This window comes from Colossoma macropomum, unplaced genomic scaffold, assembly GCF_904425465.1.
Source record: "Colossoma macropomum unplaced genomic scaffold, Colossoma_macropomum, whole genome shotgun sequence".
Classification (NCBI taxonomy): domain Eukaryota; kingdom Metazoa; phylum Chordata; class Actinopteri; order Characiformes; family Serrasalmidae; genus Colossoma; species Colossoma macropomum.
The window spans coordinates 5,030,452-5,053,074 of record NW_023494801.1 but is presented as its reverse complement, the minus strand read 5'-3'; the positions used below and the strand labels follow the sequence as shown (position 1 = coordinate 5,053,074).

The following is a 22,623-nucleotide window of genomic DNA, read 5'->3' as shown; positions in this document are numbered from 1 at the left end:
GCTGAAAAAAGATCAGGAAAGATCAGGAGTTTTACACAGCATGCCATGAGTGTGTGGTTAGTATTAGCCTATGTTAGTATTAATCTGTGTGTCTCTAGACACAGAGAGAGGCCACAGAAGTTCAAACTCAAGCACATGGATGTGAAACTCGGCACCGAAGGCTGAAAAGAGAGCTTGATAGCCTGTATGGCTCACGAGAGAGGTTAAAGAACCAACGTTCCGTTCTGCTCTTTTGTCAACAGAACATGCCTGTTACTATGGCAACCTGAAGAGTGCAGAATTTCACATCTCCACGGTATCCATCAGCTGTATTTAGCCTATAGCCTACTTCTGCCCAATACCTGAGATCATGTGAGCCTCGAAGCAATGAGCAACCTACAGTCACTCACATAAAACATATGCAATTTGAGGGAAATGGAAACTGAAAAAAAAAATCTCAAATTAATAATCAAGATTCCGAAATTAAGCTCTAGACGTGCAAAATTACAATTTACAACTTTAAATGCATCTCCAACAAGATCTGACAAACGCATGTATGTAATCACAAATTTCATGTATATGAAGTAAGATTAAATGTTTGTCGCTATGAATTATGTGAAAATGATTACACAATAACACTTTTCATCACTGTCGCTATTCGTTACTATGCTGTTAAGACTGATATGATAAATGAGCTCTGCTCTGACAGGCTGTGCTGTTTTGTGCCTCATTCAAGCAGCAGTCAGAGCTGAAACACTCCTTAGAACTTGAACAGGAGCCAAACCGTAGGCTGAACAGATGCACATGTAAATGAGCTGATTCTTGTGACATCACAGAAACAAAGGCTGTTTTTGCAGTGTAATTTCCTTATATGGACTGTATGCACAGAGCAGTGTATAGTATGGTTTTAAACAATGTTTACAAATTAGTCAAAACCCTTTATATTTTACAAAGCAGGATTACTTAAATTGGGTTTTATTTCACAAAGCTGGACGAACCTCCTTTAAGACTGGCTTGACTTTGGGCTCATGTTATCTGGCTAATTGAGAAATCTTGCCTTATGAAATACCCCTTAAGGATGTTGGTACATGGGTGATATTGTAGGATTATATAGCAGCAGGACACTGACCCAATCAGCTTCTTGTTACTATGCAGGTCCTGTACATTGGCTGTTGTTTATGATGCACACAGTTATTCAGTTTTAGAAGTACTGACAATACCTATGATATACTCAGAACAGCCTATTGGGACGCAACGTTATCGCAATAACAATAACATATCATATTGTCAAGCCCTACCCTGAACTACTTCACACCGATGAAAGGTTTTGAGCCATCCTGAGACCACAGGACCCGAGCCTGCGGCAGGACGAATGAAAGCCCAACCTCCTATTGGCCAATCACGATTCGGACGTGTTGAAACGCAGTGAGGAAACTCGAGTGAGGCACGTTAGGCATCCAGCATCCAGCGTGCAGCAACAGTGCCGGCAGCAGCCTACATGCCTTTGATGTTATCGCAGAGAGAGGCATGTGTTACACAATCATAGTCTATATGAAGCACCACAGACCTGAAGCAACAAGTTCCGGCTGGTTTGTGTGGAATTTAACACCAGATACAGACAGAAGGACACTTACTACTTTCCTTCTCCTTCTTCAGTAAATTCCTTCAGCATGAAGACGCAGGCTATAGATGTATGATAAGCTCTAGTATTGCTACATACCGCGACTGTGATACAGCCTGCGATATGTTAAAAATGCTTCTTGCTGTAAAGTAGCAAATGCAGTTGTTTAGGGCCACCAAGCCATAAGATCTCCTAAAAAACTTGTGATATTAGGAGGAAAATGTCCTGTGAAGTTATGATTAATGACTAATGGCTTCCAAAGAATCAAGAAAGCAATGATGCGAATGCCAATTAAACACATTTTATTTCACCTATTTATTTACAGAGATTTTAGGTGTTTATAGATTCTTTTCACCCTGGTTGGTTAAAGATTGGCTTGCATTTATTTTTTGTTTAAAATTATGAACGTTTATTTGATCACATGAACAGCTTAATTCATCAAAACCCCTACAGAAACAATTGGTATAATTGTTTATTGGTCACAATGTTCACAGCTGACACTGGTTAGAGCAGGCATTACCAAACTTTTTCATGCTAGGGCCCTCATGTACAGGTAGTGCTTGTCTTGGGATCTACCATACTTTGTGAAATGGAATTTTTTAGTCCACTTTCTCTCAACATTATTGACCTTTTTTAATTCACATACACAGTAGCGAACACAATAAAAGAATTAAGCTGTCAGGGGCCTAAATGATGAAATCATGACAGCACTTTTTGAGACCAAAAAATAAAAATAAAATAAAAAATAACAATGATAATAAAATAAACCTTAACACATTGCTTGGTGTGTACATTCATTCAGCTCTAAATTTTTCTATCAATGAATTGCCAAATCATTAGTTGGTTGTACATCATTGTCTTAATTTTGCTCTGATCTGTCGTCAGCTAGCTCAGTAAGACAGCAAGCCCTGTACTCTGACCACTGCTGAGTAATTAGGCTAAAAAATGCCAGTTTTATACCAGAACTGACATGGAACAGCAGCAAAACGGAAAGACTTTTTGCATAGTATTTACATTGCTTTGGTGAGCATCACTGAAAAAGAGGAAACCCACACCAGAAGGATCTTACAAATGCACACATTTGTAGTTAAGAGATTAGTTAGAGAGTACATTAACATGAAGTAAAATTAATTTTGTGCTGTTATAAATTGCATGTATACAAAGTAAAAGGTTTTATTCAACTAGGTCCAAGCTAAGCAGCTAAGCAAACCGGCTACTCCAATAATATATAGTTAGAGTTTACTTTAAACCTCAACATATAAAGTAAATAGCACACCACTCAAATATCTGCTACCAGGAGGTTCAATGTTGACTTTCTCCCCCCCCAGTCTGCCCAATCAGGCAAGTGACCTGAAAGTCAGCATTTTGTTTGTATGAACAGACCCTCGTTCACTGCCAGTCGTTTGTTCATTAGCAGCAGCGTACAATACGTTACATCACAGGGCATTTCCAAGTATCACATACTGGTATGAGTGCCTTTTCATGAGGTTGACTGCAAGTAAATGAGCACCATACCGGGCAGATATCCAATACCATAATCGGTAACGATGCAACCCCACCTCCGAGGATATCCAGTGCTGACGTAATCACACCAAGACAAGCGGCATTCAGTAACATCATATATCATGTTATGTGAGTCAACTTCCCAGAAGTGGTTTAATTTCAACGATCAACATTTTGAGCCTCTAATAATTGTTCTGCATGAACAAACCAACTAGCACCTGCACACAAATCACCTTTTGTCCTGTCCAGGCAAACGGTATGGAGAACACAATGTTTATTCCCTTAGCAAAGCTGACGAACGATTTTCATTTCACTCTGCCCGAAATATGTACACCCATACAGGACAACGCTAGAAGTGATTATCAGCATCAGCACATAGTTAACAGTAACGATCTAACATTTTTTTTTGCTTAGACTAACATCAAAGCCACATGCTTGCTTCAGAGATGCCATCATTCTGAACAGAACAGATAGCGAAAGTACTGCTACAGCCACTGAGCTGTAGGCCTGGCAGGCACTCCAATGGAACTTTCCATTTAAGCCTATAACGCTAGACTGACTTCTTTCTCTTTCCTTCCATAGAAGAGGATTTTCAGCAGAAAAAAATGCCATTTTCAGCCTGCAGAGGCTGCCCCAGAGTCCTAGCTGGCATAATTTCATTAGTAAGGGGCTCTAAGAATAGTCAGAAGAAAAGAAGCCACAGCTTACGTAATAGAGCCTCAGCATCAACTCCCTGGCCACCTTATGACACTCCTGCCTCGTAGCTCCACCTTGCTGGTATCATTCACTGCTGCTCATCTGTTGATGCACAATTCGTGTTCTTATCGCCCTTCATCAAAAGTCAGTTTGACCACAGAGCCTCTATTGGTCAGATATATTTAGGTTAGTGGACCACTCTGAGCCTAGCAGTAGCACTGCAAGCCAGACTTTAGCCTATCGTCAGAGAATCTGGTGCATTTCATCCCTTAATATGGCCAAGAACTGCGTCCTTTAACAGGAAAGAGCCGTTCAGGCATCCGAAATAATCAAATCACACGTGTTCTTTTTTGCATTTGTGGCGAAACAGATGATTTTGAAAATTGAGATAACAAAAAACCAAACTCACAGGAAGCAAATTGGTATGAATAAGGCAAACAAGGCAAAGATATTACAAGCTTAAAGTTATTAAACGCTTTCAAAGTGGTTGAGCGATATGGAAAAACTATTACATCATGATACTTCAAGTCATTTTCATGACAGATATGTATCACCATATTTTGAGACACCGACTAAATGCACTAGTAGCAGCACATTTAAAAACTGCCACCAAAACTCTGGGCACAATGGGCCTCACCAACTGTTCTTAAGAAGAAATTTCTTCTTAAAACACTTTTGTGCAGTTTTTTATAAAGATTCTGACACTGACCAATTTGTTCTTAGGTAAAACACAGAATCTACGTACAATTCTGTGGTTTAAGAACACTTTGTGAACCTGACAGGGTTTTCCTTAGGACCTCTCTCATCCGCTGGGCCCCGAAGACGGCTGTGAGAGCCAGCAGGAAGGTGGGCCTGAACCCTGAAGGAGGACAAAACCCTTTAACGACGGCGGGGAAAGAAGGAGAACTGCGAGGGAGTGGTGGACAGTGAGGCTGCTAGACTACACCTCACGTTTGATACAGGCGGCCGAGCTGGGGAGCAGGGACGGTGACAGTGATGGGGAGGCGGAGCGATGAGCTCTCTTTCCCTCTCGGCTCAGGAACTTACGGTGCCTAGAGAGCCAGCTGATGGTGACCTAGTGTCAGCAGAGCGAGTTCCTTTAAAAAGAGCAGAAAGGGAACAGAGAGAGGGACGAGCAGCAGCAGCGACAGACTAAAGAGCTGAAAAGCTCAAGTGAGAAAAGACCTGAAAAGTCTAGTGTAGTAGCCACAGAGAGGTGACCAGTTTCAGTGTCATTTGTTTGTGTTTTGTGTTTTGTCAGTGAAAAAGAATATGGCTGCTGATCTCTCCTGCCTCCAGCGTGCTTTCTGAGCCCGTGGTAGAACATGGCCTGTTACACAGGACTAATTATGCTCTCTTTGCAATGTAACAAGCAGTTGGTCAGTGTTCTTTAAGTACTGACGATATCCACAACATGCTTGTCAAAGAAAAGTCTAGAATAACTTAAGATACGGTGCTGTAAACTTCACGTTTTTTTTTCCCCAATTGAATGACCACACTGCTCCAAGAAGGCTCTGCTGAGAATGGTCAACCACTCAAATGTCTGGAAAACAGTGGTCCTATGTTTAGAAAATGACGAATGAATGGAGTAAAGGGAGGCTGATTAATTGTGCAGCAACAGATGGACTACAGTCTGTAATTGTAGGCCTATACAGTGGACCTACACAGTAAGAGGAGTTCAAAGTGGACTAGTAAGTGGAAGTACAAGGTGGATGTTTCTAATAAAGTGGACTGTGAGTACAGGATGCTCAGCTATTCATAACACAGACAGAATCAACAGATGAAAGGCATGTAACTGTACAGCGAATGAAACCAAGCACACTCTGAACACCTTAGGAAAAAACTGTGTATAAGAGCTGCTCATATTACAAGAATTCACAATCAAGACAAAGGCCTAAGGATTCAATGGCCATGAATGCCAGTCTGTTACACAAGCACTATATCAGTTTAACTCAGAGGCTCAGCACTTAACTCACCGAACACATCATTAAAGAAGAATCAAAAGAAGATCTTTTTTTGCACACGGAAGTTGGAGACAGGTAGGCCTTTGGTGTCTGGATTCTGTCCCGATTCTGTCCTGAGGCTCTGTGTGATGTGGTTGTGGAACACAAGTCCCACGTAAAGGTAATTTCTGCTTCCATAGTCACCTCTTTGCTCGTTACTTGCAGTTTCACTATCAAAATTGTCCATTTGCTTCCAACACCTGACTGGCAATTAGCTGGTATTTTGACTGATCTGCAATAAACCTAAAATGGGCCATTTTTATCTTGCTACACTCTCAGAAATAAAGGTAGTAACTGTCATTGGGGCAGTTCCCCTCTTGGGTACATCTCAGTACCTTTAGTCCGGGAACATAATTGTAAGATAATCCATTGAAATGATATTTTCTAAGTTGTATTGACTCCACACGCCCCGTCTCGTGTCCATGCTTTTATTTTACTGTTCTGTTTTAAAACATTAGACTATGAAAAGGTACAAATATGTACTTTTCACCTGGAAAAACGTATTTAAGGTGCACAATTGGACCTTAAAACCACTGTTGTACCTTTGAGGGAACATTTACACCGTTTGTACCTTGATGAACAAAAACTGTATCTGTACAGTACCTCTATTTCCAACAGTGTAGGTTGTGTCTCTGCTCAAAAGCACAATACATCATATTAAACAATACTTTTTACTTGTTTAATCTTCCATCAAAATGTAATGACTTTTGCATCCCCTCTAAAATGTCTTATTTTTGATTATATCACAGTGTATTTGAACGCAGGGCGAAATATTAACCAATATGATGCTTCCAGTGGCAGATTAGTGATAGTCTTAAATGTCAAATCAGTTAAAAAGATTAAAAAACAAATCAAACCCCAAAAAAAAAACACCTGCTATGTTCTGCTCATTTCTCAAATTGCCCCTATGAGATTCTAGCTGTATATTAGCCCTAAGCACATTTGTTAGCCATTCTAAATTAAGATAGTTGAAGCTTGTAAGACACTAACATACATTTTCAGCTTCACAGATGGCTAAAAAAACATTTTTGGAGCGATGCTGAAAGCAACTACATGCTTGAGAAAACAAAGAATGTAGATATTCAGTTAATGTATTTCTACTTCAGGGAAATCATTCTTGTCTTTGTCACCTGTTGTATCCATAAAATAATGAAATAACTAAAAAGCATATAAAGAAATCTGAGTCAGTTATAAAATGTCATAATTCGTGCCCCTCTACTTGTCCCAGTATCTCTGTCTGCACAGCCTCTAACTCCAGCCTCATACTCCAGCCATTTATGTGGTAAAGAGCTATTAGATAAGGTTTTGAACACCTCCCACATGCAATAAGACACCAACTCTCTGAACTGACTCAAATCTGCCCCCCTGGGTGTTCAGACCAGCTCTCAATGTTTTCAATGCTTTTCTTTTTCTTAGAAACAGAAGCTGCCATTGACTCTGTAAACCTAGTGCTACAATAATGTTACATTTGGGCAGCACAGTTACTCAATTTCCACACACATCAATCAAAGTTCACCTTCTCAACGAAGCAGCAGTTATATGTTGGCAATTTGCATGAAAATGTCTACTTTAAATTCTCCTACTGCCCTCTTTTACAGTAAGAAACAGCCCAATCGACTCACATTTGTATGCATTTCGGTCCGTATGTTTTCGTTATTGTCTTGAATGCTTCCTTGTTCTCACAATAACGTATTTTTGACTCTTTGAAATGGTTATGCAGTATTTGTTATTGTTCAGTGAAGTCCATTTTTAGTGCTTGGCCTTTGTAGAAATTTTGCATCAAAGTAAACAAAAGACTGCTTGATTAGCAGTACAACCGACTGAGGGTTTAATGATTCCAATAGGTACTCAAATTTGACACAGCATACTGAATTGTGAAAGCGTACAGTACACCCCTCTACCTCCTCTAAAAGTCTCTCATGCATACCATCTTCTGTGAGATCTAAGCAACTAAGCATCTGGGCGTATCCTATCAGAGTAAAGTGGGCACAACATGCTGTATTAAAATGAGCCAAGGCGATCTGCGCAGTTTGTAATCAGAGCTCTGTAAAATCTTGATCTCAGAATTTTCTAAAAAGCATCAAACCTACAAATGTGCATCATTACACTTCCAGTACACATGCATGTAAGCTGTGCACATGGTGCAAAGATTAACATATTACTACGAACATACAAAACACATGGCACATATTCAGTAACAGCGATACTATCAGCGATCAGCCAACAGCGATACTAACTATCTAACATTACTACTCAATAGTTGCCTATAAATCCTAATATTCAAAGATATTTACTTGAGTAAAAGCAACGTTCTTTGCGACAAATAAAGCATGCTAAGATAGAATAAACACCATTTAAAATAATTACTTTTTATAAATTCCTCGAAATCATAAAAACAGAACTGAATGGTAAACAGACAAACCTATGGTGTTTACACATGAGCACACAGCAGCTTCCCCAGGCCGAGCAAAAACAATGCTGAATGTTGTTTAACTCGGAATTTCTCAAGTCTGAAGTCATTTGTCTCATACGTGTGTCCTGAGTTCAACAAATGTTAGTCATTAATGCTATCAGTAGGGGCTGTTTTCAGCAGACTTTTCAGCTTAATGCCAAGACCAGGCCGCGAGACCACAGCTCTGTGTGATGCAGCTGACCTCCAGAGGCTCACCACAGGCAGAGCTAATGGATGCACTAGCCTGGCTGGCAGGATGCTATGCTAAAGGCTAACCTTAGGCAAAAGGCTATCGGTATTCCCACCGGTGCAAAGCCCTCACATCCCCATTCTAATCTCGCCTCCCATTCCTCTGGCAACATAATGTGGCTTGTTGCTCACAGTTTACAGAAAAATACGTTCCCTCCAAAACCAGCTCTTATCATCTATACTGTCGCTCACGAAGCCAGCAGTCTCTGTAACCGAGGCTGAAAACCTGTCACTGATTTAATTGTGTTGTAGCTTTGTTGCAATTATTTACGAATATATTTAAAGCATATACAAATCTACCTACGCCTTCAGAGGTTCCTCCCAGAGCTGCTGATTGACAGCCATGATATGCAAGATTGATTCAATAACAGTGAAAATCATGACCGGAAACCACGTGAAGTAAGATTAGGATGGGGACGTATGATTAGACTCCACACCGGCTGTTCTTCCCATCTTTCTTTGTAATGTTCACTCCTTCTGTCACAACCTTGACTAACACTAAATCTGGGCCTTCACTACATGATTTTAGCCCAATTTGAACCCCGATTTGCACCTTTTGACAAATTTTCACAATCTGAAGTGGTTTTCAAGGTCAAGAACTTGATCGGAAGTAATCGACAGCACGGACGATCTGGTGGTGTCCGAGGGAAAACATGTCAATCTTTAGCCTTCCAGTTCGCTCCGGAATGATCGGAGGCCCCCTGACATTATCAAACACGCTCGATTTTTATGACTCAAAACGTTCACAAGTCCTTTACAGAGGTGTGAGCAACAATGTAACGAAAAGAGTGAGTCAGACAGCAGCCAATCAGAGAGCCAGGAGAGAGAAGAAGAAGAAAACAAAGGGTGAAGAGAGACACACAGACATTTTGTCATGTGAGCAGGAAGCTGCAGAGACAGAGGAGCTGCTTGTTGAATTCAGGCAAATAATCACCCTCACTTTAACTCTCATTCACCTCATTCATCCCCAGTTTGCGTTTTCACTGTGCTTTGTGTGCATTAAAAGCACAAACAGGTCTAAAAACAGTTCAGCTCTGTATCATGTGATAACGGATGGGTGGTGTGGGGATCTGGGATTTTGGGTGCTTCTCGTATGTGTTACACCAGTTTTTTTACTGTATTTTTCAAATGACAAAACAAGAAATCCTGTAAAAGTCTGACGTTAACTTTGCGATGCTATTCGTTTCAGAAACTGTTAGGATTTTAAAAGTCGTGTCGTGTTCACCCAGCTCAGCTCAGACTGTAACTGACTATATAGCAGGAGGTGAGAGATTACTGAAAGAAGACCGTCTCAGCTGAAGGGCATAACGTTAGCATGTTTTGCACTGTATGTAGGTATGTACATTGCGTTATCTGCGCTTATTTGTGGCTAATTCCTTAAGAAGAAATCAAACTAGGATTTTTCGCCCATTACAAGCGTCTTTTCTTGAAAATCCCGGTGTTACAGACTTTGCAATGAGCATCTTTTACTGCTGCTCATCTCAGCGTGAAATAATCCCACACCACCATTATGTTGCCCGCTTCAGTTAATCTACCGGGACGTCACACAGCAGCGCGTCTGCACGTCGACGCTGCTCCATGGTATCCGTTTTCTCTGTTGCTGATACTGATCAAGTATTTGAGTGCCAGTGCTAAATGTATCGTATCGAATCGAGTTTTGTGCATTGTTTCACCCCTATAAGGCATCAGATCTGATCTATGACCTAAAGCCAGGAACACAGAACAACTCTGAAAGAACTGTGTCCAGGAACTGCTCATCTCACCCAGATCTGCAACCAGATACAGACCTGAATAAACTAACAGTTGGCCTAATTCATACAGACAACAGGATGCAGGAATCTGTCGCGACACCTGGATCCCCCTCGCTCTCTCAGCGCTGACGCTGCAGGCAATAACGGAGCTCCTCTCAGATCAGCTGTATGAGTACACACGGTTATTAGAGAGAGGACTGAATGGCTCATTCTTCGAAACATTTAGCGAACCCTTCCGTCTGTTCGCGGCCCTCAACGTGGGCTAAACCCGCAGGACACCGAGGAGAAAAAGAAGCTGTGCAATTCAACAGGCTGGCCTTTAGCAGTTTGTATAGAGAGCCACACAAAACACCCTCTCAGCACAGTATTTGGCGAGAACGCTTTACTGGTGCTGACGACGGTGCTGATGATGGCCCAGCGGAGCCAATTTAGAGCTCTCAGTGTACATATGTTTGTTCAGACATTCTGCTGCCAGATGGCCATTTCTGACTCACACAAAGCGTCGTCTCTGTAGACAAAACGCTAACGACGTACCCCGTAAAAGAACAGGTCCGTCTGAAGGGGTTTTAAACACATTCACAGCAACTTCGCTCAATTAGTCCGAAATGGCTCATTACGGGGCTGCTGAGGCAGTGACGGAGAAGCAGCGATGCAGAAGTGATTCACACTGGATATAACCTTTAAAACAATGGTACACGCAGAAGTCCTAAACCACACAGACAGACGTTTGTGCGGCACAATTCATAGAAAAGTTCCTCATTTTTCCTTTTAAACGAGTTTGACATTGTATGTTAAAGTCTCAGAAAGCACTGTTCGCTCCGCAACCCATACGCGGAAACACAGCTGCAAAACCCGTCCATTTCTGCTTCGTCAGCTTTGTGATGTCCATTTACATACATCTGCCTATTCGGCCTACAGCAGTTTAGCCCCACCCACTCATGCTGAAGTTGTTAGGAGTGTTTCAGCAAAGGACTGCTTTTGAATAAAGGACCAACACAGAGTGGCCAATCAGAACAGAGGTCATTTAAATATCAATCTTAAAGGGACAGGTGCGAGTAAATTGTAAGAGACAAAAAGTGGTCGGAAAGTGTTGTGTTAATGATTTAGAACTGATTTGGTGAATGCAAATAAATGAGTGGACATCAAAAATACAACAAAACGTAGGATATGGGCCCTTTATTGGATGCTCTTCACCAGCAGTCTGAAAAAGTTAAGCGAACCTCATGGTGAGCTGAGGGCTGATTAACAAAGGGCACAGTTTCAGTTCATCAACACTCTCTCTCTCTCTCTCTCTCTCTCTCTCCCTCCATTTTTATGTAACCCATCAGGAGCTGGTGCAATGTTAACCAGTATGATTAAATAACTGCCACAATTTGTGTTATTGAACCTACAAACTGAAGCAAGTCAATAAGGCCAAAACAGACCCAAGATGCCAAAGGCATCACCTTTACTGACCCTTCTTCTTCAAGGGTTCTTAAACTCTTAAAGAACCATTTGCATGCTTGAAATGTTGTCTGCATGGTGAAATGGTTCTTCAGGGTGAACAGAGATTGTGTTGAATATGGTATTAGAACCTTTTTTGAAAACAGCTTTTATAGCACCAAAAATGTTCTGCTTTTGTCACAATGTCAAGCTTGTAACCTTATTTGGAGCCATTTCCATAAAGCATCTATATACAATCATATACACAACACATTCTCCTTAAATCTGAAGAACCACTTCACCATGCACAGAACCATTTAGGCATGCATGCAAATGGGTGAGTGTTCATGGTTCTATATATCTTGACAAAAGAACCCTTGAATGACCATCTTTTTTAATAGGGACAGGAGAAAAGAAAGCTAACCTAACTAAGCACTACTTCCCAGACCGGCCGGCCTGCTGCGCAGAGCAGAGCTGTAGGACAACAAAACTGACCGTTTCTGCAATTTAGGACGTGAAAAGAAGTCAGGACAGCTCAAAAATCTCAGCCCAGCCCCATTTCACGTTTGGCTTCAGTTGTTGAGTGTGTAAACCTTTCCGCTGCTCAGCTGTGCACAAGGCTCAAGTCGGCTTCCTCTTCGAATTTTCCCGTTCCACCTTAAATGGTGCAGCAGTTACATTCTGGCGCCTCAGGCGCTGACCGGCGCCAGAATGTAAGTGAGGCGCTATTTAAGGTGGAACGGGGAAATTCGAACAAGAAGCTTGACTGAAATGAAACCCCTCAAAACGTCAACATTGCACGTTTCGAACCCCTTTAAAGCGTTAAAGAACGACCGTTAATACAAATGAAAAGTGCTAGAAAACGTACCGGCAGCTCGTTTCCCAGACCTGACAAACGTAGCCAGCGGACCGAACCTGAAGCCGGCTTGCTCTTTATCGGCATTTTCCGCTCCACCTTAAACGGTGCTGCTGAATGTAACCGCTGCCCACCGTTTAAGGCGGAACGGCAAATTTCGGATACGAACCTGAGGCCAACTTCAGCTTCGTCCAAGCAGCTATGGTTAGCTTGTTAGCCCAACCTCATCACAATAGAGAAGGATGGAGGGAGAGGTTTAATGTTACAAACGAGAAAACGGTTTGAAATCACTCACCATCTGTCTATGTGTATCTTTGTCGCAGCGATTAAAAACCCCCAGATAAACCAAGTTTAGCTGCTATGAGGCTTCCCTTGTGTCTCTATGCAGTTTCTTCCAACGTTGAGTTTAAAACGACGGGCTGCTAATGATGTTGAGTTTTTTTTTCCCAGCCTCTTTTATTCAGCAGGATGGCGTTGTGTTTTTTTCCCACCCGTATTCAGGAAGGTCCCGCCCTTCGTACGCTGTGATTGGCTAGTAGGATCTGGCGTCGTGTTGTGATTGGCGAGTCTTTGAAACAAACGCGCAGTTCGCCGCTAGTAGTAGAAACAACTAGCCAATCCTAACGCAAGAGGGGCGGGACTTGACGTTAAACAGGTGGAAAATATACGTTGTATGTGATTGGTTAAGGCGTTTAACTCCGCCCCTTCACCCCCACCCCGCTCTCTTCTGGTCATTGGGGGCAAAGTCATTGAAAATGAAAAAAGATTGTGTGGCCTAATTCATCACACTTATGCATATTAAAGGAAAAATCCAACATTTGTGTCACATTTTTTGTATTTGTTTTTCGTGATATATGTACATCTCGCACAGACCCTTTCGTCATTAGTCTAACTCTAATTTCCTTGAGCATTAAAAGATGCCTATCTATCTGTCTGTCTATCTGTAACAGAACCCAAGTAATCCTGTAACTCATTCAAGACAATTTCATGGCATCATGCTCGTTTGAACATCGTGGGCAGTGATGCTTGTCCACACAACATCGCTCTCTTCAGGCTCTCAGGTGTACACATGTGCCATATCTTTCTTTTGAAGCACACAGTTCATTAATAAAACATTGTATTGTGTTTTTAATACTAAGAAACAGAATAAAAACCTAATTTATTTTCATTTAAAACACATATTAAGGCATTTATTCTGTTTTGTATAAACTATGGTATGAAAGAGAATATATAGAAGCATTAGTTCTGCATGGATGGTTATGTTGTTGATTTTTATGTATTTATTAGTTTATTTATTTAATATCCAGACATTTTGTTCCATAAAGGAACAGAGTACCGTTGCATTTGGAGCATTTAGAGCCATTTAGAAGGTGCTAGATTTGAGAATTAAACATAAAATGGCTTAACGCACCTGTGATGATCCTAGATGGGCCTTAATATAAAATAATCTAAAATAAAGTGATCAATTAAAACACACGTACGTCAGATCAGAGTCACAGCATCTAGTTTTAAACTTACTACAAAGTGAGTAAGCATGATAAAACTATGGTCTACTAAAAAAAACAGTCCTCAGGTTGTTTTGAATTCATGCTCGGTCATCTACAGTGTCCTGAGCAACTCCTTAAGTAACGTTTTAAGAAATGCTGTTGATTGGGTATGATTTCAGAACATTTTTTGAGGGGTTACAATGCAAACATAGACATTTTATTTACTGTCCAAAACCACCACTGAACCTCCGCGTGCCTTCTGAGTGTTTATATGTAATGCTGATCATGGTAGAAATCTAAAAAGCTGATTTTTGTGGACTATTTTGCCTAACAACACCCTGCCTGCACCCTCCACCATAAATGGATTCAAAATAAAGTTAGCGTAAAACAATGTCTCAGGCATCGAGCAGCTTATCAGTGACCATTTCATGTAATAACTTTATCATGTAGCTTTTAGAAGGGTTAAACGTTTTGGATGTCTGGTTCCTATCACCCCCACTGAGAACAGTTCTAACTAGGTACGTTTCTCTAGAACAGAGCATTTTGCATTAAACCACTCTAAATGACTTTGTTAACATCTTAACAACTTAATTAGGCAGAAATTTGTAAAACTTGGTCGTATTCTGATTAATAAAATAATTGTAAGGTTAAATATATGAATATTAGTAGCATTTAATTACAGTCACATGTGTAAATATGCAGTTACTCTCACAGCACTCTCAAATTTGGATCATTGCAAGAGCAGGTGATTAAACTTTTTGTTTTAAAGCCTGGTCGTCATCAATATTCAACAGTAAAAAGCCTGGCACCAGTCCAGTCCCACAAAAAGCTCTCTAACAGTCCCAAGTCCAGCCCCTGTCCACTTGCCAGACAGTGCTTTACAGGGAGACCAGGCTATTTTTTCCTGCAGGCCAGGCAGTAAGAAGCAGAGAAAATCCCCAATAGACTGGAATGGCTGTAATAGCAAAGTATTAAACAGCCAGGCCAATTTCTAGTTTCCAGGCCAAGCAACCCTTGTTTGTGAACTCTACAGCTGATGGCTCTACCAAATGTTAAGCGCACTTAGCAAAATATGCATTGTGGGAAAAGTTATTTCAGTATATGTATAAACTTCAACGTCAATAATCAACATAATGTGGCCTGTCATTTTTGTACAGCAGCCAGATCAGATCCATTACATGTCCAAAAGTAGGCCGTCTAGACACCACTTCTTATTAGTAATGACAATCATATTTTTAAAAGCAATACAAAACTGTATTTGTACAAGAGAGCAGTATATTAATATACTCAACATCCTCTTTTCTCAATATTATATGCCCACATTTATTAGGAAATGAAGGAATTAAAACAGCAATTTTGAAATTGTTAAACTGCATCTTAAATACATTTTAGAGTCAAAAATCCCAACAAAAGAATCAACCGTTTCATTTTAGTTTATAAATATAAAAACTATACTTTCATTAACTTAAAAACTTAAAAATATATCACGTACATGTTCATGCCAGCTCCAAGTCAGTGTTTAAGCTAGAACTTAATTAAACCCAATGTGGGAAAAACTGGATCCTATATTTCCCTGAAATAAGCTTTGCTGTAGCAGTGGTAATCTGATACTTACAAAGCGAACTTCTCCATATTCTGCTATATGATATGACAAAAAATGTTACAGAACTCACTTTAATACCCATGTTTTATTTTACTTTGGTACAGTTTAGGCCTGGTAAGCTAGCATCCTATTAGATAGCTAGCAAGCATTAGCTTACTAGGCTAGTCTTAACAAACTTTACTACTGCTTAAATTTAAACTTGCTGCATTTTCCATGATGCACAGATTTTACTGCTGCTCAGCAGCTTTTCTAACATTTAAATAATGGAAAAGTGAACAATTAAATTGCAGCGATCTTCTGCTGATTCAGCAAAGTACTTTTGGCGACTGGTTGATACCAGCAACGTTTCAAAAAAGCTAGGACGGAGGCATGTTTACCACTGTGTTTCATCACCTCTTCTTTTAACAGCACTCTGTAAGCGTTTGGGAACTGAGGAGACAAATTGCTGTAATTTTGGAAGTAAAATGTTTCCGCACTCTCGCTTGATATAGAATTTCAGCTGCTTAACAGTTCAGAGTCTCCTTTGTCATATTTTATCATTTCATAATGCGCCAAATGCTTTCAGTGAGTGACAGGTCTGGACTGCAGACAGGCCAGTTTAGCACTTGGACTCTTCTACTATGGAGCCACCACAGGACACTTTTCCACTCCATCGTCAGTCCATCTTAAATGAGCTTGGGCCCAGAGAAGGCGGCGGCGTTTCTGGATCCTGTTTATATATGTTTTTTTCTTTGCATGCTAAAGTTTTAACTTGTATTTGCAGATACAGTGACAATCTTTATTAGCAATGGTTTTTGGAAGTCTTCCTAAACAAATACAGTGATTTCCACTACAGAATTTTGTCAGTTTTTACTGCAGTGCTGCCTGAGGGCCCGAAGATCACTGCCAGCTAATATAGGTTTTCGGCCTTGTCCCTTGCACACAGATTTCTCCAGATTCTCTGAATCCTTTATTATGTACCGTAGATGATCAAATTCCTGAATTCTTTTCTTTTTGCTATCTTCCGTTGAGAAATATTCTTGAATTGAGTGGCCATTAGAGTGGCAGTGGTCCCCCCCAACCCCATCTTTACCTCTGAAAGACTCAGCCTCTCTGGGATGCTCTATTTATACTCAATTATGTGATTGACCTGTTGCCAATTAACCTAATTAGTTGTGAGATGTGCCATCAGGTGTTTTCGTAGCATTACACTACTTAAGCAGTCTATTGTTGCCTCTGGCCCAACTTTTTTTTTTTAAATGCTGCTGGCATCAAATTCAAAATGGGCATATATTTATCAAAAAAAACAATCAATCGTCTCAGTTCTAACATTTGATATGTTGTCTTTGTACTATTTTTAATTAAATATAGGGTTTAAATTAGCATATAATTGCATTCAGTTTTTATGTACATTTTGCACAGCACCTTGACTTTTTTGGAAATGGGGTTGTAGAATTTACATAAGTTCGTACAGTGTGGAGCTGTGTTCTCTAGCATGCTGGAGCTACATCCAATACCTTTGGGAGGTTGGAGCGGCGTTCGTTATCCACAACATCAGTACCTGACCTCATTAATGCTCTTGTGGCTGAATGCAATCAAATCCTCACAGCAAATGTTCCATTTAGCGTAAAGTCTTCCCAGGTGAGTATGGGCTGTTACTGCAGCAAAAGGGAAAACAAATTCTTGTCGATTTCATAAGAAATGCTGGTGTGTGCAAACGTTTGGACCTGTATTGTATCTTGAGGCTGCATTTATATGAAGGAACCACACAGGAAATTAAGAATACAGATAAAATATATATCTTTCTGAATATGCAGTGAAGACAGTAACGTCAGCCACAGGGCAAAAACAGACAGAATGCCAGAGCAAGAACAAACAGGTAAGAACAAGAAGTCTGATGGGATAAAAGGGGAAGTTATTGGAGATGGAAAGAAGTGCCTCAGGCTGGCTCCATTAGTTCCTGACCTCCATAAACAGTGTAAAACTGTGTTGATCCCCAGCCTCATTGGAAACAGATGTTTCAGAGACAGAGAAGGCAAAAGGGGTAGACAAACGCTAGAATGATAGACACCTCCCATCTGGTGGAGGTTCACTAGTATTGCAACAGGGATGAAAATTGAAGCTTATTCTTCATTTTATGTTTTATCACTTCCTAAATCAGAAAGTGACAGCTCAGGAAGTGACAGTTCTTGGTATTACAAGAGGCTTACAAGCAACAGCTACTTCCACACAGTTCAGATCACCAGATAACCTCCACCAAAAAGTTGTTTTTGCTGAAAGGTATAGCAAACCTCAAACCCTATTGTGACTTTGATGCGACAGCATATTAGAAAGAAACTGCCACGCACTGCATTGAAACCAGTGCGACACAACGTTCATTGTAAAGTAAGCAAATCAGATTTCTTCACAGTGGTGGTGATGGGAACCAGGGGTCACCATGTTTATAACACAAGTATAGCCAACTTTATTTACCATCCAAATGATTGGTGAACCCACACGTGTCTTCTGGGTTGGTATATGTAATGTTGAGGGTAAAATAATGGTAAATCTGAAAATGTGTTTTCTTAGGGGACTATTTGCCTTACACCACCCTGTATGTACCACTCCGCCATGATAAAAGTTTAAGACCAAAACCTTGCAATAATTTCATTTTGTGAGGTAGGCATTAAACTCTTCAGACATCTGGTTCCTATCACTACCACTGTCTTGATAAGCTTCTCTAGAATGAAACGTTTCACATCAAACCACTCTGAAAGACTTTGTTTACGTTCTAGCTCAGGGGCCGGCGACATGCGGCTCCAGAGCAGAATTAGATTTGTAGATAAAAAATAAAAATCCTCCTTTGCAGTAAAAAAAAAAAAAAAAAAACCTGCTTATCGTTCAACACAGTTTAACAATAAATGATCTTGACTGGTGTGTAGAGATGAACATCGATCATTTGGAGACTAATTGACTTATTTGTGTTTATAATCACTCCAGCTGATTTCCTCATATGTTTAATCTCTAACGAGAAACTGTCACACAAAAGGTTGCGAAGCTAAAGTCAGCTTCTTGTTTGAATTTTCTCGTTCCACCTTAAATGACGCAGCAGTTACATTCTGGCGCCTCAGGCACCATTTAAGGCGGAACGAGAACAGCCTCGTAAAAAGTCGAACGTTGAGAACATTTTGCATAAAACTGTTCTTTAAAAGCTTAAAAAGCAAGTCTGCATTTTTGTTATATATTATTAGCCTATATATTAGTACATCAGCACATACTGAGACATATTTACAGCCAAGATGGTAAAATGGACATAATGTGACACCCAAGGTGGTTAGACTTTTGTTGAAAGGACAAAAGGGCACTTAACAATTGGGTTGCTGACCCCTGTCCCAACCATTTAATTATGCAGAAATTGAGAAAAACAGAATTACCTTTTAAGTCACAGCCAGGACATAGTATGCTATGGGAACACCTTAAGTCTTGGCCACGTGTTAGGATCCTGTTCCCATGTTAAACACACTTGTTACCCATGTTACTCATTTTAACACTGATGTTTTCCGATTTAACACGGTGTTAAAAGTAGCACAATGTGTTATCTGTGACTGGACACCGAACTATTAACATGTGCTAAAAATAAAAGGTGTTGTGTCCAAATGAACACATTGTCTTTAGACACATCAATGTAACATTTTAAGAGTGTAGCAAGTTGTTGCAGCACATTTTAGCAGCACAAGTTGCAAAAGTACAGTTTAAAGCTAGAACACAGGTCAGGCTCCAGTCCTCATGGGCAAAACACTGCAGACTTCAGCACACTGCTTCTTTAAAACACACCCAATTCAACTCTTCAGGTAATTAGCAAGGCCTTAATGAACTGATTTCAGGGCATTAAATGGGGTAAATGCTAATTTCCACAGTACCAGAAGGTCCAGAGTTCGACATGCCTGAGTTAGAATGATATTCATGCACTACATATCAGCCTTTACACAGGGATCTTAATCCCATTTCTGGTCCTGGATTTTGCCCTCACTGTTAGGGATGCTAGGCTGCCAATTAGTTACACCCCATGTAACTAACTGACTACCTGCAAGCCAGTTCACCTTACTTACCTGTGAATATAATTTACAGAACCAGAAACTGAGTCCAAGGTTGAGATTTGAGGACCTCTTGCATATCATAGAGGGGGGAGGAAAAAACACCACAAAGCCATGCTTCTGTTAGCTAGCACAAGCACAGATGTATTGGGGCATGCTGTGCCAAGAGATGCAATTTTGGTGGCTTTAAAAAGTGAACTGAGGATTGCTTGGTTGCTCAAGATAACTAGTCTCCAATTTGGAGTTTAAGGCCTAGTGGCAATATATAGCTCATCAGCCAGGTCTACTATACTTAACATGTTTGTAGCTACACACAGAGCATTCTATGGAAGTTGAAGAAACTAGATTTAACATTAGGATTACTTTAAGCCAGCATCACTGCAAACAAAGATTGCCTATGCCTTTCCAGTCACTGCACTAGCTTTAGTGCAAAGTAGGGCCTCCAGCATGGGCTTCAAGTCATGGAGACACAATGCACCTTTTGGCCTACTTTACTCAGATGAAGCACTTGCAAGCATTGGACCCAACTACTCAAAGCACTTCCATCACTAGTTTACACCAGAACAAGCCAAGCCTAGTCATGATTTACCACTGCACTTAGTGTGACCAAGCTTAACCCATGTCCAGGAAGCCATCCATAAGTGGCAGATGAGCACTTCAAAACCAAGATTCAGCTAACTAGCTGGAACATTTGCAACCACAGAGGTTTAGGAAACAAGACAGCGAGTTGGTCCATGTTCAGCCAATAGTTACTCCAGTACACAAGTATTTTATTAACTCAGTTTCAGAAAATAAGGCACTGGACCATCAAGCATCTTCCTTAACCATGACTGGACCAATGGTTACTCGTGCATCCATGTGTAGGCCTGCAAAATAAAGTTGAGTTTAGATAGCACCAACAATAAAGCTGGAAAGCTGAAAGCATGGATACTTGACATGTCAAGTGGTAGAGTAACCTGAGACAGTCCTATGCCAAAGCTAAAGTAACTCCAGGCTCTAAGCCAACAGTAATTAGTCTCTTCAGTGAAGAGTCATGACCTGGGCAAGGCAAAGCTTTGAGTCCCTAGGGCTGTGAGAACAGTGAATTTTCACCACAGGAGAGGTCAGTTTGCATTCACCTTTGCCTGAAGGTAGATCATGACCCTTCCTGAGACCACACCGGTGTCAGCTACATACCTGCTCATCACCATATGCTGCAGTCCACCTGTGAGGACACAGCTTTAGGAGCTAGGCCTTGCCAAAGCTATACCACTTTAGTGCAACAGCAACATATCCATTGTCAAAGAGCAAGCCTTGTGCTCAGCATCAACAGGGGAAGAAGTTGCATTGGCCTTCAAGAAGCAGGTGATGTACACCTGTAGCGTCAAGGATTACAAGTAAAGCTCTGACAGCCAAGCTAGCAACTCCTGCTGAGCAGTTGTTACCTACCAGGTTACTGAAGTCTTCCTAAAGCAGAGCGCCTCCAGCTGAACCTGTAGCTTGTCGGCTTAAGTTTGAGACAAGCAGTGAGAACTTGGGCCTGTAATCTTACCATCAAGTAAGCACCTGGAAAAAGGTTTACTAGATTTTAGCAATTCCATTAAAGGATGTAGCTGATCAACTCACAAGGAAGCCGCTCACCCATCGTTGTCAATGAAGGAATATCTGGGGACTGCATTAATATCAGGGACTACAGTGGCCACACAGCTGTCCAAGTGGACGGGAAGGGGCACATGGTTGAACTACATCACAGATTCCTCAACATTGATGGCCTTTCAAACATCCAGTCACCTATGAAGAGGACTCATTAGATGGTCAAGTTTACACAGAATCCAGATCTTAGAGTTCAGCCATGTAACCAACCCATCATGAGCCTCAGGGAGAAGATAAGTCTTTCCTCTCCTACTTCAGTAGAAGCATGTGGCATCCAATCAGGCAGCAAAGCATTACTGCTCACAGTATGACCCCTGCATTTAAAAGCATACATTAGACCACACACACACACCTTTCAAGCAAGTCTGAACAGTTATTGGAGGAATACCTTGGATAGTGACAAAGACCAATTACAGCACCAGAGGTTCTTAAAATTGGAGCACCAGTGGAAGAAGCAGCTGGTGCATATGTAAGGGTGAAGCCATAGAGCTCCAGCTCATCCTCAGTCAGCTGTAAAAAGTTTTATTCTGCCAAGAGCTCAAGCAGAAGTCTTATCATTCAATAGACACTTACTCTTAAGGCACTGTTGCAAGCATGCAGATCTGACTCCAGTACAAGAACCTGAGCAGCAGGGCCTTCCCCTTTGACATCACAGCCTCCCAATGTGAGGCCCAAAGGATCAATTAACTCACCAGTTCCAAACAGGTCTTCAGTTCAACATAAGTGAAATCATCACCACATGCTACTGCTACACTCTAAACCAGGGGGGGATCCCATGGCAGTAACTGCACCATTAGCTGTCTTGTAGACTGTGGTGCTAATGCAAAGTGCCATGTTAGTTTCTTCACTGGTCCTTGCAAAACTTGTTGGTACTGGACATCCAAAAGGGTCTTGCAGCAGGGAGGTTTGTACAGGATTGAGGCAGAGGTCCAACTGGGGTTGGCACATGTCTTGTAGGTGGATATCTTTGGGGGCCCTGGGAAGGCTCTCTGGCAGCTACTGGCCTCAAAGCATGTGCTAGCCATGGTGACTGAAAGCTTGAAACACCTGGAACCTTACAACAAGCAGCAGCACTACAATCCCAACTTGTCTTAGACCCATTCTAACATACCCTGAAGAGTCCAGACATACTGCTACAACCATGGCACAATTTTATACCATTTTTGAGGATAGTAGCTCCACCCCCTCTAATTAGCTTGATGTGTGCGCTTCACAGGTGACCTCAACCAATATTTCGCTCCTCAAGGCATTCAATTGGGCAGCCTGTTTAACTGAGCAGGCCAAACAACTGGCAGGAAATGAAATGTGGGTGGGAGT

The 22,623-nt window shown here is 41.1% G+C and overlaps 2 protein-coding genes across 2 annotated transcripts in view; both read right to left on the bottom strand.

Annotated features, from left to right (window-relative positions):
• limd2 (LIM domain containing 2) overlaps nucleotides 1-12,952 on the bottom strand; it is a 33,097-nt gene extending 20,145 nt beyond the window's left edge. The window contains exon 1 of the mRNA XM_036590224.1: nucleotides 12,828-12,952. Within this exon, the coding sequence (XP_036446117.1) occupies nucleotides 12,828-12,830 (3 nt within the window). The 5' untranslated portion in view covers nucleotides 12,831-12,952. The remainder of the gene's footprint in view (nucleotides 1-12,827) is intronic.
• Nucleotides 12,953-20,927: 7,975 nt separating this feature from the next.
• On the bottom strand, nucleotides 20,928-22,331 carry zp3e (zona pellucida glycoprotein 3e). The gene is given in 9 exon segments (XM_036590458.1): nucleotides 20,928-21,029; nucleotides 21,111-21,219; nucleotides 21,295-21,424; nucleotides 21,427-21,444; nucleotides 21,517-21,620; nucleotides 21,695-21,816; nucleotides 21,880-22,016; nucleotides 22,019-22,061; nucleotides 22,155-22,331. Coding segments are annotated over 9 exon segments (942 nt in total).
• Between the last annotated feature and the right edge of the window lie 292 nt (nucleotides 22,332-22,623).